The following is a 17,617-nucleotide window of genomic DNA, read 5'->3' as shown; positions in this document are numbered from 1 at the left end:
ACAGGGCAATCAACTTAAAAAAAAATTTTTTTAATTTCCATATATTAAACCTGAAAATATGTACTTGGAATAAGAATAACAAAAATCATTTCTAGTCGACCAACAACATGTACGAACAAAAACAAAAAACGAAAAAAAAACGAACATTTATTTCCGATTCAAGGCGGAGTCTAATGAAGGCAAAAGATGATATATATTTTCCATGGATATTTCAACACGGTTATAAAACCTCTAACCTTGCCATAGTGGTATATAATAACAACACAAGCACGCACGCACACATTCTAATGTCAAAGCGATGGATAATTTAAAATTTAAATAATTTGATAACACACACATACAAACAATTAATATGGAAAATAGATAGAAACAAAAACAAAAAACAAAAAAAAAAAAAAAAAAATAGCAACAACAAAAATCTCGACGGTATTATAAAAATGGATGATCAGAAAGGAAAAATTTTTATTTTTCAAATATTATTGTTTTTTTTTCAACTAAAAATATTGTTTTTTTTTCTGGTGTTTGATAAACAACAACAACACAGTGTGTTTAGATCATGTCCTGCAGAATAATGGCGCTTGATCAAATTGATAATCATCATCATGAACTAAATGATAATATTCAAATCGATAATCAAAAACAACATTCATCATCTAGATCAATTGATCAACCGGTATCATTGTTGTGGAAAAATCTTCGATATGAGGTTGATGAATGGAATTTGGAAAGTGATTGTAGCTGGCGACCAATTAAAAATCGTAAAGTTATCTTGAGACGTTTGAATGGTTTTGTTCGTCATCATAGTATGAATGCTTTACTTGGTCCTTCAGGTGCAGGAAAAACATCATTAATTAAATGCCTCACTGGAAATGTTTCCACTCAAAACATATCTTCAGATTCGGGAATCTATTTGAATAGGATGATATTACCGGGAAATAGTCGTGTACCATTAGTTAGTTTTGTTCCTCAATCTGTTCATGAAATTATATTTGGTCGATTCACTGTTGAAGAAATTCTTTATTATGCGTTTCGTTTTAAAAATCTATACGAAAATCGTCATAAAGCTGCAGCTCATATCAAATCCACTGTAGAAGAATTAATGCTCGAGCCAAAAGTGTTACGCACACCATTCATTCAATGTTCCGGTGGTCAACAACGTCGTGTGGCCATCGCACAAGAACTTATGGCCTATGAATCTAAACCACCTTTTTTATTTGTGGACGAACCAACTACTGGTTTAGATAGCGAAGCTGCATTAGTCGTTATGGAATGCCTTCGAAAATTAGCCGATCATAATCCAATAACCATTATTGTTTCAATACATGCACCTAGTTCAGAAATCTTAAGTTTATTCGATAATCTTTATATATTGGCCAAAGGTGGAGTTTGTATCTTTTCTGGTCCACCGAATGAAATGTCGATCCGTTTAGAATGTGTACAAAAACATCAAATAGCCGATGATCGATCTCCGATCGAAGAATATCTAAGAATTGCGAATAATGGTAAGTGTATCATCAATATTTTTTTCTGTTGAAAAATATTTATGAAAAACATTTTTTTTTTGTTCAAGGTATTGATGATAAATTGGTTCGTGATTTAGCCGATAATACTTTGCAAAAAGAAGCAAGCAGGTTTAAATCGGAAGAAAACTTCAATGATCAACATTATCAATTGAATCCAAATGGAATCGCACGTCACCCTAAATTATTTTCTTTCGACGATCTATTCATTCAATTGCAACGATTATTTCGGTTGATTTTTATTGCTGATATCCGATATTTTCTTTGTTATTTATTACTACATGCAATTGGTGTTGGTTTTATCTGTTTTACCAGTTATGAAGACATGATTAAATCACGTGGATGTCATATTATTTCGATGGAACACTTTAATTATAGTTGTGATGAAAAATTAAAAGAATCATTGATTGACGGATCATACATGATTTATCAGCTTGCAATGGTCATTGTAATGACATTAGTTTCAATTGGTTTAAGTTCCATATTGGTTGTTCAATTGAGTTCAGTATTTTGCAATGAGCATAAAAATGGTATGTACTGTATTGTTTATGAAATATTTATTTAATGAATTTATCGCATTTTATTAGGATGGTATAGTTTGGGTGCATTTTTTTGGGCCTTCCAAGTTATTCATCTAATTGAATTGACTTTATTCGCTCTTAATCAAACATTTCTCGGCTATACACTATCAGAATATTATGTACTAGATGACTACATGATTAATTGGAATCGATTAGCACATCAAATTTTATTCGTATGGCTATTGACAGTGTTAATGCAATCATATGCACAAGTATGGGGTATTATTTATGCAAAGAATGTTCAATTGATGGCCACAGCATTGACAATTTTATTCGTGCTGATAACTATGCTCAGTGGTTTATATTCATCATTGGAAATAATGAATCGGCCAATTTTGGTAATCATTGCACAGATTCTCGGATATCGATCAATCATTGATGGTCTTTATTATACATTCTATGGCATTGATCGTTGTAATGTTGATAATGAAGAATCGTTACAATTGAAAAAATTATTTGTCAACCCAGACTTGATTTACTGGAATTTATTGCCATCGGTCGTCAATTGCATCATATTACGCTCCATCACCTATGTTGTTATGTATTATAAGTATAAATTTCCAAAAAACAAAATTCATAAGAAAATCAGCAAATATACTTCCACATTTTTGTCGGAATTCATTTCAATCGATTATGATGACACAACCAGCATAGAAGTTAATTCAATCGACAATGTAAATGAAGATTCTGTTTGTGCTGATAAACCGAATAGCTTTTTAAAACAACGCTATATAATTGGTTGGAGAAATTTAAGTCTATTTGAATCCAGTTCTATCTACGAAATTCGTGAACATCCAAAATCATTACATTCACAATTACCATCTGAACGATTAATATTACGGAACCTCAATGGACAAATTCGTTTTGGTAGTTTGAATGCATTGATGGGACCATCCGGTTCCGGTAAGACGACATTATTGAAAGTATTGAATGGTCGTAAAAAAATTCGCATACCAAAATCAACAATGTTTTATCTAAGTAAATTTCAACCATTACGTACATGTTTTGTTTCACAAGAAGTATCCAATCATTTGATGCCGGGACTTACAACAATGCAAAGTCTGATTTATGCTTCAAAATTAAAAAATTGTCATGAGAAACAAAAAATAGATCACAATAAGCTTGCCTGGAATCTGTTGAAAGAATTAAACATGACCGATGCAGCCGCTACATTGGTACAGAAATGTTCAGGTGGCCAACGAAAACGTATTGCCCTTGCATTAGAATTAACTTCATTACGAATGCCAAATTTAATCTGCATCGATGAACCGACTAGTGGTTTGGATTCGAATTCAGCTCATTTAGTCATTGAATGTCTTAAACAATTCGTTCATAGACATCAAGATATTGCAATCGTGGCTAGTATACATCAACCAAATACCGATCAATTAATGATGTTCGATCAATGTTATGTTCTTGCTTGCGATGGCATTTGCATATTTTCTGGGCCACCAAATCAAATCAAAAATTTTTTGGAAGAAATACCCGATTCATCATTTTATAAATGTTTTCCTATAGAAACATTGATCAAATATTCTTGTACTGGTTATACTAATCCAATCGTACAACGATTAGTGACTCAAACTGAACGAAAAATCAAACAAACAGATAAAGAATTATTAATCGATACTATTGCTATTCCAGAAGGTGTACAATATAATCACACAAGATTTTCATTGCGGTCTATTGCCTTATTATGTCAACGTTACTGCTTATATACAATCCGTCATCAATGGAAAGAATGGCTCACATTTCTATTCGTATATTTTTTGACTAGCATATTAACCGTAAATGTTTTTGACAAATCCATAGCTGAACCAAGTGGTTGTATAAATGTTGAAGATGATTTTCAATCCTACTGTACGAATAAATCCGAAGCCAAAATACTCGAAGAGATTCAGATAGTCAACAATATCAACTTTATATTAATCCCTGTTGCGGTAATTGGTTTCGTTATTTCAATGCAATCAATGTTTGCATTCGGAAATGAATTGAAGTATTTTGCCAGCGAGCATCGTAATGGTATGTTTGTTTGATTATTATGTCTTTGAAGTATTTAATGAATATTATAATAATCTGAATCGGATTTATTCCATCATAATTTTTCTTTTATTTTTTCTCTATCTTATCTACACATTCATACATAAAATGGAATCTCTAGGCTGGTATAGTAGTGGCGCCTTTTATACGATGAAATTTATTTTTGAAACCATTCCGTTAATTCCAATCATGATGATGTACATATATATTATTGATCTCAATGCCGATAATTCACCCACAGGATCTTATTATTGGAAAGTTTTCGTATTATTTTTAGGTGGAATTATATTTCATGCCGTTAGTCATATAGTCGTATTATTAACCAATGGTCTTTTCATTCCATTGATGATCTGTCTATTCTTTTCCATCGCCATTTTTGTAATGACATCGAATTTTTTCAATCCAGTAATACGAATGCCATTGATAGCAAAAATTTTGGCCACATTTTCGCCCATACATTATTTGAATGATGCAAATTTTTATCTTGTTTTTGGTGGTGAACGATGTCAATCATATGAGATACAATCAATATTGGAATTATTAATGATACCAAATACGAGCGAAACATTCTTTAAGGCCATAATAATGTTAATCATTTTGGTTATTATTTATCATGTCACAGCATTATTATTATTGATCATAAAATTTAATCCATTAATTAATCGTCGTGAACGGGTCACACAGATTGAAAAATATCAGATAAAATGGGATGTTGAAAGAAAATTGTGAATTAACATTTAATAACAACTATATTTTGACTTATTTTTTTTGTCCCTCACTTAAAAATATTTTTTGAATTATTGATAACTGCCTGTACAATGATTGAATTGTTTTGATAAAATAAAATCTATCCTTGATTATTATTAAACAAAAACTTCCTTCTTGGAAATGCTAACATTTTATAGAGAAAATTTTCATATACTTATCAAATTTTCATAGTTTTTCTATATTCGTTTATCACTCATCATTACTGTTATTCGATTGATTCGACAATGGAGAATGCACCCGAAGAAGAAACAATGATAAAAAAATGAAATTCAATATGATAATTGTTGAAAAAATATGAAATTGTTTAATATTGTAAACGACCTTGGCATTCAAGAATGAGTGAATATAAAAATCTTTGATTTTTAATGCACAACATTTAACGCCAAAAATTTTTTGAGTGTGTTTACATGACATTTTGAAAAGCGTTATGAAAACTTCAAGAAATATGGATCTATTGACCTTTTTCTTTTTCGTTTTAATCATCAAATCATGTTCGATATATGCCACAGTACCTGCAGATACAGGTAGTATTCTAAAATAATTTATTTTGTGTTTGTGGTTTGCAATAGATAATGAATTCACTGAATTACGCAAACTCACAGGACCCGTCTGCTTTGATGAATATGGTTGCTTTAATAAATCCGAAATTCATAAAGATTGGCCGACAAAAAGCCAGATTGGACATTATCCAGAATCACCAGAAAAACAAAATATAACTTTCAACATATTCTCCTGTCGTGATAGGTATAATCCAACGGTATTGCGATATAATGTCAATGAAAATGAAATGAGAAACCTTAACTATGATCCAAGAAATCGGACACTTGTCGTAATTCATGGTTATACTGATTTTTACAACCAATTTAATTGGATGGGCAATCTAAAAGACCATGTACTGAGGCGAAAATCTTGTGATTTAAATGTAATAACAGTCGATTGGAGTCGTGGATCAAAAACATCTCCAAACTATTTACAAGCAGCGGCTAATGTACGAGTAGTTGGTGCAGTGGTTGCATCATTTATCGGTCGATTAAATAAAGTTTACCAGACAACTAATGATCATTTTACAATTATGGGCCATAGTTTAGGAGCACAAGCTGCCGGTTTTACTGGGAAACGTTTACGAAAACCAAAAGCACGATTAATTATAGGTCTTGATCCAGCTGGTCCGGCATTCAGCGACGTAAGCGAAGAAAATCGTTTGAATCCAAATGATGGACAATTAGTGATTTCCGTCCATACAAATGGAGGAGTTAATGTTTTAGATGGATTAGGCATATTGACACCTGTTGGACATTATAGCTTTGTACCAAATGGTGGTGAAAATCAACCTGGTTGTGAACCCGTTCATGGTATACCAGGGGTTTTAATAAATGGTCTTGGCGAAGGTTTATCAGATGCCATTGCATGTTCGCACAGACGGGCCTATCTATTGATGGCATATGACGAACAAATGTTTGATGATTTTGAAACCAATGCCTATCGTTGCAATAATTATACAGATTATGAGGCTGGTAAATGTGGTACATGTCTTGATGGTTCGGATGATTGTCAACCATTTGGACAATGGTATGATTATTGGCAAAAACAAAAACCATCGCGAAAATGGACATCACCGATTGTTTATTATGTAGACACAAGAACGGAAATGCCATACTCATATTTTTTCTATCAGATTAAAGTAAGTATCGCCAATTTTTCTGAAATTTTAAAAAAGATTTTACTTGAAATAGGTAAAAACGGGAAATAATTTTAATAAATATGATGGACGTTTGGCAATGAACATAACTGGTTCTTTACGAAACGATTTTGTTGAAAAAATAAACATGGAATATAATTTCAAACCGAATAAAGAATATACCTATTTACATAAATCTTTCAAATCATTAGGACGAATAGTAAAAGTTGATGCTCAACTCCAAGACAAGTCTGAGCAAAAATCTGGCATCAAAAAATTGATTGGAAATTCCATTGGAAAACGAAAAGAACAAAACATTGTAATCGATGAGATACAAATTAATTATATGAACGGATATACGGAAAGGTAAAAGTTGTTTTCGATTGAAAATTTTTTTTATAATGATAAAAATAATACAAATAGCAAACGTCGACAATTATCCACAATTATGAGAAATTCAAATACAATTATCACAACAAAGGAAACCGTTACGTTTCACCCTTCCACGAATGGCAATAATAATGGCAACAATAATAGTCAGGATGCTAGTCCACAACGACCAACCAATGAATCAAATGGCACCAAAAACAAAAATCCTAACAACAGATCCAGTGAGAATATAACAAATCGCAATTGATCAGGGCGTATCATAACGTAGAATTTAGTTTTAAATTTCAAAAGATTATGGTATTTAATTAGTTATTTAACAAAAAAAAATGAAAATGTATTTAAAATGTTTTCAAACATCATTCAACCATGAATATTGTTGGCAATGTAGAACACAATTTCATTTGAAAAAGATAATTATAAATAAATACAGGCATATAATTCGTGTGATTTTCAAAAGGTTATTTTTATGATTAAATTAAACTATAACTATTTTGTCCAAAAAGCGATATGATTTCATTATAATTTTGGTTGATTTATATTAAAGATCATTATTTTTCTTTTCTATCCAATTTGTAAAATATTGTTGAACAATTGGCAATGAAAATGTACATTTTTTTATTGTTCTTTTTGTCATCCATATTGTTGGCCAGCGGATTCAATTTATTTTCTGTTTTAGGAAGTTTGCCGATAGATAAAGGTAGTGATAATGAACATTATGACAATTTTTAATCCATTATAAAATTAATCCGACAAATAGGGCAAGTTTGCTATGAAAATTTTGGATGCTACGATAAATCCGAAATAAGTAGTGAATGGCCAATAACAAAAAAATTGAGCTTTTATCCAGAATCACCCGAAAAGCAAAATGTTACATTCTATGTATTTTCCTGCCGAGATCGATTCAATCCGACAATAATAAATTATAATGTGACTGAAGATAATTTAAAAAAAATGAATTATAATCCAAAGAATCGGACAATATTCATTGTACATGGATTCACTGATTATTATGAGCAAGTCAATTGGATGGGTAATATTAAGGATTACATATTATCGATGAAACCTTGTCTTTTAAATGTTATCATTGTGGATTGGCGGGGTGGTTCGATTGTTAGAAATTATTTACAAGCTGTCGCTAACACACGTTTGGTAGGTTTTGTTATCGCGTCACTTATCAAAAAATTGAATAAAGTTTATGGAACAACGAATGATCATTTCACAGTCATGGGACATAGTTTGGGTGGACAAATTTCCGGTTTTGTTGGAAAAAATTTACAACAACCTGAAAAATTACGTCTTATAATTGGCTTAGATCCGGCAGGACCAGCATACAGCGATGTATCCGATAAAAGTCGTCTAAATCCGAATGATGCTAATTTAGTGATAACTATTCAAACGAATGGTGGAGAAAATGTTGCTAATGGATTGGGAATTTTAAAACCAAGTGGTCATTATAGTTTTTTTCCGAATGGTGGTGAAGATCAAGAAGGATGTGAACAGGCACGAGGTATTACTAATATGTTGCTTCGAGGTATATCCGTTGGATTGAGCGATACATTTGCATGTTCACATCGACGAGCCTATCAATTAATGTCCTTTAATGAATCAAATTTTGATGATTTCCAAAGTTTAGCCCATCGTTGTGATAATTACGAAGATTTCGCTGCCGGTAAATGTGGTGAATGTGAAAAACCTGAAGATTGTATAAGATGGGGTGGCTGGTATGATTATTGGCAAGAACAAAAACCACCAAAAAACTGGGAGAAACCATTAGTGTATTTCATTAAGACACGTGGTGAATTACCGTATTCATATTATTTTTATCAAGTTTTAATAAAAACTTCGGATAAATTTGAACCGATAAAGGCCAAATTAAATTTAATCATGACCGGTAATGTACGTTCAGATTATTCAGTACAAATTAGTTTCGAAGCAAAATTGGAACCAAACCAAACATATCCACATTTGGTTTTTTTGGCAAAATCAATTGGATTAGTAAAATCAATCAATTTGAAAATTTCCACTGAAACGAAGAAAAATGCATATATCTATATTGATCACATAAAAGTCAATTATATGAATGGTTATGACGAAAGGTATGTATGAATGAGAATTTAATGAAGAAAAAAAACTGATCAATCCATTATAATAGTATACGTCAAAAATTATCACCTAAATTAAAACCGGTGTCCGAAAAAGATGGAAAAATTATCATCAATAGTCCTGAAGCCACCAGATTTGAATACATCAATGAACATTGAAAATATCAAGGTGAAATAATTATAGTTTGTTATCAAATTGTATGAAAAAAATAATTTTGATCTTATTTTGTGGTAAATAAAAATTTAAATCAACGAAAAAAACACGAACAAATAATCAAGCTTTGCAAGTATTGCCATCTATACTCCACATCGCGATTTAGCAGACTTTGAATTTGAATTTGTAATTGTAAATCCAAATAAAAATATAGTTCACGAAAAACCAAGACTTTAAAGAGATTCTTTTTATTATTATTATTATTATTATTATCAATAGAATTATGATATAATAATAAATCAAATCAATAATTCACAAAAAAATAGGATAAAAACAATCAAATAATTAACATTAATGCAATCATGTTTTTGTATGTGTGTGTTTGATAAATATGATGCTTCATTTTTTCCATTAGAATTCATTCGAAAAATATATATCCAATTAATGAGAGCAATGAAGAAGGATGATGAAGAAAAAATATATATTTATTTAGTTACGTGAAGATTTTGTTTGTGTTAATGTATAGAATATAAAGATGATGAGCATGTTTCAACAACAGAATTAATTTTACAAATGAAAAATGATAATAATAATAATTAATAATAATAAGAAATTCAAAATTGGCAAAGATCAGAGAATTGTTTCATTTCAAATCAATATTCTTGTTTTTTATTGTTGTATACAATGTCAATCAGAGAGAGAAGAAAATTAAATACAGATAATTCGTTTGCCAAAAAACATTTGATTTGATTTGTTTGTGTAAATAGATTAAAATTATATATCGATTGTTAGATATAAGGATAAATGTCGTAATGAAAATGTAAATAAAAAGAAAGCAATTTTATTAAATTTTTTTTTCAATATTTTTCGGTCTTCAAAAATGAAAAATGAAAAAAAAACAATAGCAAAAAAGGGCAGAGTCTAAATTAGCCAGATTAATTTACAATTGATTTGATGATTTATGATGATGATAATGATATTAAAAATGATAATTGAAATATTATCAGTTGTGAATCTGTTTGTGTGTGTGTGTATGTAAATGTGTTGACATTAAAAGAGTATATATTTTAATGATAAATCAACAATCATAATAATAACAATTTACAGATTTATTTTTTTTCTAATATTTCAAATATTCATTCAATTGATTGTTGGCTGTTGTTTGTTTTAATATTTTTTTAATAAAAAAATATAATTTCTGTCATAAATATTTATTATTTTATTTTCATTTTTTTCAACATTTATTGTAGGTAAAACGTATTAATGGATCAAATAAAATTGGATGGATCAATTTGATAATGATGATGATAATGTGCTGTCACTTTGGAATGAATGAAGAGGCAAAGACCATAGACCGTCAATCGATAAATGATGAAACTATTTAAAGGAAGAAGTATTTTAAGTGTGTGTGTGTGTGTTTTTGAATAAACAATTTTTTTTGATGATAAAGATGAAAAGAAAAATTGTGTTTTTTTAGGCCCCAAAAATGATTTTCATTTTGTTTTGATTTACATATGAGTGAATATATATCTATAGGGAGAGAAAGCAAAAGTAATAAACAAACACAACCACATGAAGACTTAAACAGCAACAATAATAACAACAAAATTTCCGGATTCAATATAATTGGATTTCATCGTCTGAATGCATGGAGTGATATACTTGATTTTGTGTTTTGTGTCATAAATGATTTCGGTTGAAGACTTTTGCAAGAGTAAAATTTCTGTTCGTTTCGGTTTCATAATTCTGCGTTTTTTCAAAATATAAAATTTATCGAAGAATCATTATAAAATATATAATTTTTTTATACAATTAACAAAAAAAAAGTTAATAGATGTCTGTATGTGCAATGTTATTGATGATGAAATGATTGTTTTGTTTCAAAATACTTTTCATACGCATAAATAGGAGAACAAAAATAAATTGGAGCCAAAAAGGAAATGGTAATAGTATGTGTGTGTGTATGTATGCATGTATCATTTCTTCAGTCATCTGTGTTAATTTTCAAGGTTTTTTGTTATGTTTCGAAATGAAATATTAGAAAATTATACTTTTGTATCTATGTGATAATAGTGCTGCGGTCAATATGAAACAGAATATATTTTTTAAAATTTGAAATGAATTCAAACAAAGAAGAAAAAAGAAAGGAGAAACCATTGTCAACAACAAAAAAAGAACACAACAACAACAAATAATAATAATAATAATAATAATAACAAAGAAGAATGACAAAAAAATAATCATTATGTAGGCGTGTATGAAAACAACTGTGACAGAATTTTTGTAGAAAACACTGTTAGATTATGATGATAATGTATTGAGGGGAGATAATAGAAAATTGAAAGATGATAATAAAAAAATTTCAGTAACAGAAATACACACTTTTTACATGCTCCAACACACCCACACACACGAAAAATTTTTATGGATTTTTAATTGAAAAATTAAAAAAATGATTTTTTTTCAATATGAATCGTAATCATGTGAATGTTGAATAATTAATGCGAATGAGAATGATGATGATGATGATAATGATGAGCATAACTATGATTTAATCTTGATTCAATTACATAGATACAAATATAAAATATCAATTTTTTTTTGTTATATATTCATTAACAATCAATAATAATTATATTCTATGAAAGGAAAAATGTTGATCATTTCTTTTTTGCGTGTAACATTTCCATCAATAATGTTTGCGTTGGTGCTGAACCATTCATGTGTTTATAATAAAGAAAATCTTCCCCCCTTAATGTGAGAGCATGTATTTCGGGTACCAATGCAAATAAAAGATTGAACTTATCCTATTATAAAAAAACGGAAATTGAATTATTATTTTTTTTGCTTTGTACACAGATTAATTTTGAATCGAAAAGAAAATTATTACCGTAATTTGTGGATAAAAATTGAGACAATAATCCAATAATGCTTGTTTCGTTTGTTCATATGCATCATGAACTAATTTGAAATTTGTCAAACCTCGAACTTCTATGTATAACATTTGAACCGATTTTGTTATTGTTGATGATGATAAAGAGTATGAAAATAAATTTAAAAAAAGAAAATTAGATAACTAAATGGATAGAATATCATATAATACTGACCGGGATTTAGTAACAATAGAAATTTAAGACATATATAATCATTTGTATCGAATTTAAGTTCTTGTAACCGTGCCGTAACTCGGTGTAACTGATCGACTACTTGTGGTACGCCTAACAATGCCAATGATAATAAATCAAATTTTTGTCCATTAGGTAAGGTAGTTTCATCCGGTAAACCGGCGTGTATCCGCTGATGTATATGGTCCAACACTAACATATCACTCCAGGCATTTTGTAATAATTTCATTTGATCATCAACCTAAAATTTAAAAAAAATAAATCAATTAATAACATATGCAACACATGATTTCAAGGCTAACCTTTAAATCTTTGAAAAATATGGAATTACGAGCCCAATCCACTTGAGCAAACAATGATTGATCAATAACTTTGCACATCAATTCAAATAGATCAACTTCACATTGATTATATGTTTGATTTTGTAATAGGCTATATAATTGTGATTGCCATTCTTTATCATCTAACATTGATAATTGTAATTCTCTCATCAATTGTGGCAGAACCAATTTGGTCTCATAATGCTGTTGTTGTTGCTGTTGCTGCAGCCCAGATTTGCCACTGGGACCTGTATTATTACCATTATTATTGCTTGGACCCGGGCCATTTGGACCCCATTTCAATATATGTTGATCACCACCACTCATCATGGATTGTGAAAGATTGGCACCAGCCAGATTGGATGATTGTTGCTGTAAAGTGGATGGAACCAAAGGTGACATGAAATGAGGATGACCAGCAGCAGCAGCTGCGGCAACGACATTTGGTAGTTGACCAGCAGCAGCCGCAGCTGCAGCAGCTGCTACACCGGCCGTTGATCCAGGCGATGGTGATGAATCAGGTGAAGATGTTGATGAAGATAATTGCGGAATTTGTATCAATTCGGGTTTCACTCCATCGAATATGGAGCCAGCGTGCGAACCAGGCGCGGTATTCAAAAAGTTGAGAGCTTCATTGGCAGCGGCTGCTGCGGCAGCAGCAGCAGCAGATCCTGGTAATATTGTAGCACCAGGAGGTCCGAGACTACCGCCATTACCAACCCCAACAACATGATGTGCTTTTGATAGTTGTTTTTGTCGTAATATTTGTAACCGTCTAGCGCGATCTCTTTTATACATTGGTCCGAACTTATTCCGTCCTCCACGCATACGATCAGCACGAACAGCTATAACAATTTTTAGAAAATTAATCAATCAATTAATTCAAGGTCAAAATAATGAATGGCTATTGCTAAAAAACAAGATATAATACCTTCAAGCTTCATGCCGACATCGAGACATTTTTGAAAACGACAATATGGACATCGTTTACGTTGCGATTTATCAATATGACAATTACGATCAGCTACACAAGTATAAACTTTTTTGTTCTGCACTGTACGTTTGAAAAACCCTTTACAAGATTCACAGGTTAATAGGCCATAATGATAACCGGAAACACGATCACCACAGACTGGACATAATTCTTCAATACAATCCTTTGGATCGGAATTTGGTGACGAACTAGCAGCAGTGACAACTGCAGCAACACTAATTGTTGGCTGTTGATTATTATTATTCATTAACGGTAACATTGTTTGCTGTTGTTGTTGCGGTGTTAATGCTAGATTTGGATGTTGGCCGCCACTCATTTGTGATTGATGATGTTGTGGTTGATGATGATGATGATGACCACTGGTTAATGATGATGAAGATGATGATGGAGGGGGTGGTTGCTGTTGTGTATGATAATCCATCATATGATTATTATTTGGAGTATTAGCGGTTAATGAACCGCTTGAGGCTAACATGTTGCCGGATACTGTATTCGCAGTGCTATTCAAATTATTATTGAGATTATTAGTTGGTGATTGAGATGCCGTGGATGATGATGACGATGGTGGGGGGGGTGGTAGATTCGGATCAGTATTATTTTCAGTCAATGGTTCGGAATTTGGATTCAATTGTTGTTGTTGATGTGTTTGATGTTGAAGTTGCGTCTGTTGATGATTATGATGTGATTGATCCAAACAAATGGCAGTGTTATTTTTCGTATTTTTCAGATTAGCAGGCGGTGATTCTTGTTCAGATTTAATATTTAATAAAATATTCGGTGTTGAATGTGGAAGGATCATTGAATTTTGTGTTGTCGTTATTTTATTATTATTATTAATTGTTGTCGATGTTTTCGCTGATAATACCGTATTGTCTGTAGCCGATATTATTGGCTGAGTAAAACTAACAATTGTATCCGTATTATTATTAACAATGATAGACGACGCTGTGGTGGTCGTTGTCGTCGTTATTGAAGAATTCAATGAAACAGATGATGTCGATTGTGTGGATGTTATAATAGTTGATGATGGTAATAATGAATTTGAAGTTTTTGTTGAAACTGAAATTGGAATTGATGGAGACCTATTTTGATTATTATTACTAGTATTGTCACCAACTACATTTGTTGATGATGGAGACGATGAAAAAGATGTGGCTATTGTCGCTGTTGTCGATGATAATGAAGGTGTTGGTGGTGATGATGAAGATGATGATGAAAAGGAAGAAGAATTCGTAGCCGATATCGTCTTGATAATTTGGCTACTGTCACTAGAATTATTGGCCAATGTTGGTTTTTCTGTAAAAAAGAATAAAACAAACAAAAAAATTGAATAAGAAAAAACGGAAACAAATTTAAAAACAATTTTTATTATTTACAATTTTTCACACAAAAAAATTATTGTCGTTAAGAATTAAAAAAAACAAATCAATCGGTAACACAATGATAACATAGCCAAAAACGAGTCCAACAACGAATCATTAATAATTTTTCATTCTTTATCATATCCATCATAATAATTAATATTATCCAGAATGTTAAAGAATTGCGATAAAAAACATAATTAAATCCACACCTCCTCACAAAGAATAAAAGAGAGAATTAAAGATTAAAGATTTTTTTCTTTGTTGACTAGAATTTTAAAATTATGATAAATTGATCAATCAATATTAATAATAATAAATTATGTCGATTTGTCGACGATGATTACTTTGATGATGATGATAATGATAATGAATAACGTTGGCAGTGTCAATGGCAGTTGTTTTTTTCTTTCATTCATACAACAAAACACACAACATTAATTGATTTGATTCATTTCTTTTTTGTTGTTGTCAAATAATAACAACAATAACATCAACAAAAAAGAATTAAATGTCTCATCCATATCTATGTTGAAACAAACGCGCCTGTTTGGTGAATTTGAATTTTGGTTGTTATTTAGTTTCTTATATGGAACAAATAAAAACATGCACATACAAAACACATAGACATGTGTACAGAGATATTTGAGAAAGAAAAAAAGAAGAAAAATCTCAAATGTAAAGATGTTTGTGCAATCGTGTATGTATGTATGTTTGGATACTGAAAATAGTAATTTTTCAATGATGATGTTGATGATTGTGGTAAATGATATATACGTTTGTATAAAAATGTGTATCTCTTCTTTTTTCTTTTCGTCTACTGACATAGACATAGATTATATTGAATTGAATCGAGGACTCGTGATGGCAACGACGACAATAACGATGATAATAACGAAATAATAATAATGATGATGATGACAATCATCATCATCGTAATAATAATAAGTGTTGGCTAAGTCGCCAGCGCAAAATTTTATTTATTTTCTGTTTGTTTGTTGTGTAGTCTGTTTTCTATATGTTTCTCGTTGTTCCATGTATGTTTATTTGCCACCAATTTTTTTACGTACAGTTTTGTAGGGAGCCATCATAGATGCATAGCAGACACACATACATCAAAACATTTGGACCTAATCGTTTTTTTGAAAATATATTGCGCGCGTTTCGAATAATAGTACAGTTATTTTTTGCAAAATACGAGAATCAAAGTTGGCTAAGTTTATAAGTGAAAAATGAAGCGCACGAGTTGATTTAGAGATGTGAAGAAATCGATAAAATGATACGAAAACAGTTAGAGATGCGCAAGAGTTTTGGATTTATTTGATTTCATTTATTTGAAAATTTTCTCAAATAATAAAATTCTATTATAAATAGCACAAAGTACATAAGAAAGTGAAATAGAAAGAAGATATATCCGCTACATATAAGAGTTTGCTACAATTTTTTTCCTTTTTCATTTTTCCCAATATAGTGTATAGTTTTCGCAATCATTTGACCACTTGAATACTTTTGAGATAATGAGAGAAGAGACAAAAATCATCATGAACGAAAACATGTATGCACACTAACCGCATATTAAGAAATTCCTAAACTAAATGAGCAAAAGTAAAAAAAAAGTGATAAGGAATCTGAATGGAGAACTAAAAAATAAATTATGAAAAATGGAAAATTTCAATGAATATTACTATTATTATTATTATTTTTTTTTTCTTTCTTTTTTCAAAATCTTTATTTGATTGTGTATATTTTTTTTCTTTCTCTCTCTTCATGTTTTTTTTCTTTTCTTAATGTGTTAACGTATTATATCCTTATTTTTTTGGTATAAGGATTTTTTTCTTGATTAAAATGAATGAATGAATGAATGAATGAATATTCTTTTTGGAAAAAAAGATTGAAAAAGATAAAATTGATTTTTTTCCAAAAATGTGAAAAACAGACACAAGAAATAGTGAAAACAATTTAACTTTTTCTTCGATCATCATAAAATAGCAAAAATTTTTCATTTTATTTCTAAAAAGTTTTTATTTTATACACACAAACACAATTGTGAATGGCAATACACAATTTGATCCTCATGATCAATCGGTAATGTTGTAGCTGTGTTAGCAGTATTGTTGACCCATTTTATCTTCCCAAAATCAAATAGTTATAAATGCTCGTCATCATCCTCAACAACAACAACAACGACAAACTATGACAAAAGTATTATATATAGATATTTTGTTGTTGTTCATTTCTAAATTCTATTCGAATGAATAAAAGAATCAGATGATGGTGATGACGACGACAACAAGTAAAACGATCATGATCATCATTCTCACTTTTTTCAGTTTTGAGGTCTTGGTCTTGATTCTCATTGTTGGTTCGAATCAATTGCTCCAAATTCGTGGTTGCAAAAAAACAGCAACAACAAAAAAAAACAAACTCATTCATTTGTGTTCCAGTTTTTCTTTTTGTTTTCAGAGAATATATTTTTCAAGCATTATTGTTTGCGACCTAGAAATGAGAATTCCAAGTAAATCGAGTGGTTGAATAGAAATATTTTATCCTGATGATTATTCTCTATCCGATCTACATTTTTCTC

The 17,617-nt window shown here is 30.4% G+C and overlaps 4 protein-coding genes across 7 annotated transcripts in view; 3 read left to right on the top strand and 1 right to left on the bottom strand.

The window, feature by feature from the left end:
• The first annotated feature begins 448 nt into the window (after positions 1 to 448).
• On the top strand, positions 449 to 5,161 carry LOC113790175 (uncharacterized). The gene is made up of 4 exons (XM_027339808.2): positions 449 to 1,502; positions 1,571 to 2,050; positions 2,108 to 4,123; positions 4,263 to 5,161. The coding sequence occupies exons 1-4, from the start codon at positions 557 to 559 to the stop codon at positions 4,868 to 4,870; spliced, it is 4,050 nt and encodes a 1,349-aa protein (XP_027195609.2). The 5' UTR covers positions 449 to 556; the 3' UTR covers positions 4,871 to 5,161.
• Positions 5,162 to 5,234: 73 nt separating this feature from the next.
• Positions 5,235 to 7,433, top strand: LOC113790179 (pancreatic triacylglycerol lipase-like). Its single transcript, XM_027339813.2, has 4 exons — positions 5,235 to 5,433; positions 5,512 to 6,590; positions 6,643 to 6,953; positions 7,011 to 7,433. The coding sequence occupies exons 1-4, from the start codon at positions 5,337 to 5,339 to the stop codon at positions 7,222 to 7,224; spliced, it is 1,701 nt and encodes a 566-aa protein (XP_027195614.1). The 5' UTR covers positions 5,235 to 5,336; the 3' UTR covers positions 7,225 to 7,433.
• A 24-nt stretch (positions 7,434 to 7,457) lies between these two features.
• LOC113790180 (pancreatic lipase-related protein 2-like) lies at positions 7,458 to 10,682 on the top strand. 3 transcript variants are annotated; one of them, XM_075820601.1, is made up of 4 exons: positions 7,458 to 7,674; positions 7,735 to 9,073; positions 9,130 to 9,248; positions 10,484 to 10,682. In XM_075820601.1, exons 1-3 carry the CDS (start codon positions 7,575 to 7,577, stop codon positions 9,236 to 9,238), a joined length of 1,548 nt encoding a protein of 515 aa, XP_075676716.1. In that variant the 5' UTR covers positions 7,458 to 7,574; the 3' UTR covers positions 9,239 to 9,248; positions 10,484 to 10,682. The 3 variants fall into 3 exon arrangements, with proteins under 3 accessions (XP_075676716.1, XP_027195616.1, XP_075676715.1); XM_027339815.2 differs by lacking the exon at positions 10,484 to 10,682 and adding an exon at positions 9,359 to 9,462; XM_075820600.1 differs by lacking the exon at positions 10,484 to 10,682 and having other exon boundaries at positions 9,130 to 9,462.
• LOC113790176 (nuclear hormone receptor FTZ-F1-like) overlaps positions 9,466 to 17,617 on the bottom strand; it is a 26,127-nt gene continuing 17,975 nt past the window's right edge. The window contains exons 2-6 of one of the 2 annotated variants that reach the window (XM_027339809.2): positions 13,610 to 14,968; positions 12,661 to 13,523; positions 12,341 to 12,599; positions 12,124 to 12,224; positions 9,466 to 12,040 (exon numbers count right to left, since the gene is read on the bottom strand). In XM_027339809.2, coding sequence (XP_027195610.2) covers positions 11,894 to 12,040; positions 12,124 to 12,224; positions 12,341 to 12,599; positions 12,661 to 13,523; positions 13,610 to 14,968 — 2,729 coding nt within the window. In that variant the 3' untranslated portion in view covers positions 9,466 to 11,893. The remainder of the gene's footprint in view (positions 12,041 to 12,123; positions 12,225 to 12,340; positions 12,600 to 12,660; positions 13,524 to 13,609; positions 14,969 to 17,617) is intronic. The other variant, XM_027339810.2, reaches the window with a different exon arrangement.

The sequence above is a fragment of the Dermatophagoides pteronyssinus genome, unplaced genomic scaffold (assembly GCF_027571235.1).
Source record: "Dermatophagoides pteronyssinus isolate colony J.1.1.1.1 unplaced genomic scaffold, Derpt_VIB-CSIC_2022.12 sq0007, whole genome shotgun sequence".
NCBI classification, from domain to species: Eukaryota; Metazoa; Arthropoda; class Arachnida; order Sarcoptiformes; family Pyroglyphidae; genus Dermatophagoides; species Dermatophagoides pteronyssinus.
The sequence above is the reverse complement of the archived record's forward strand: the minus strand, read 5'-3'. Positions and strand labels throughout refer to the sequence as shown.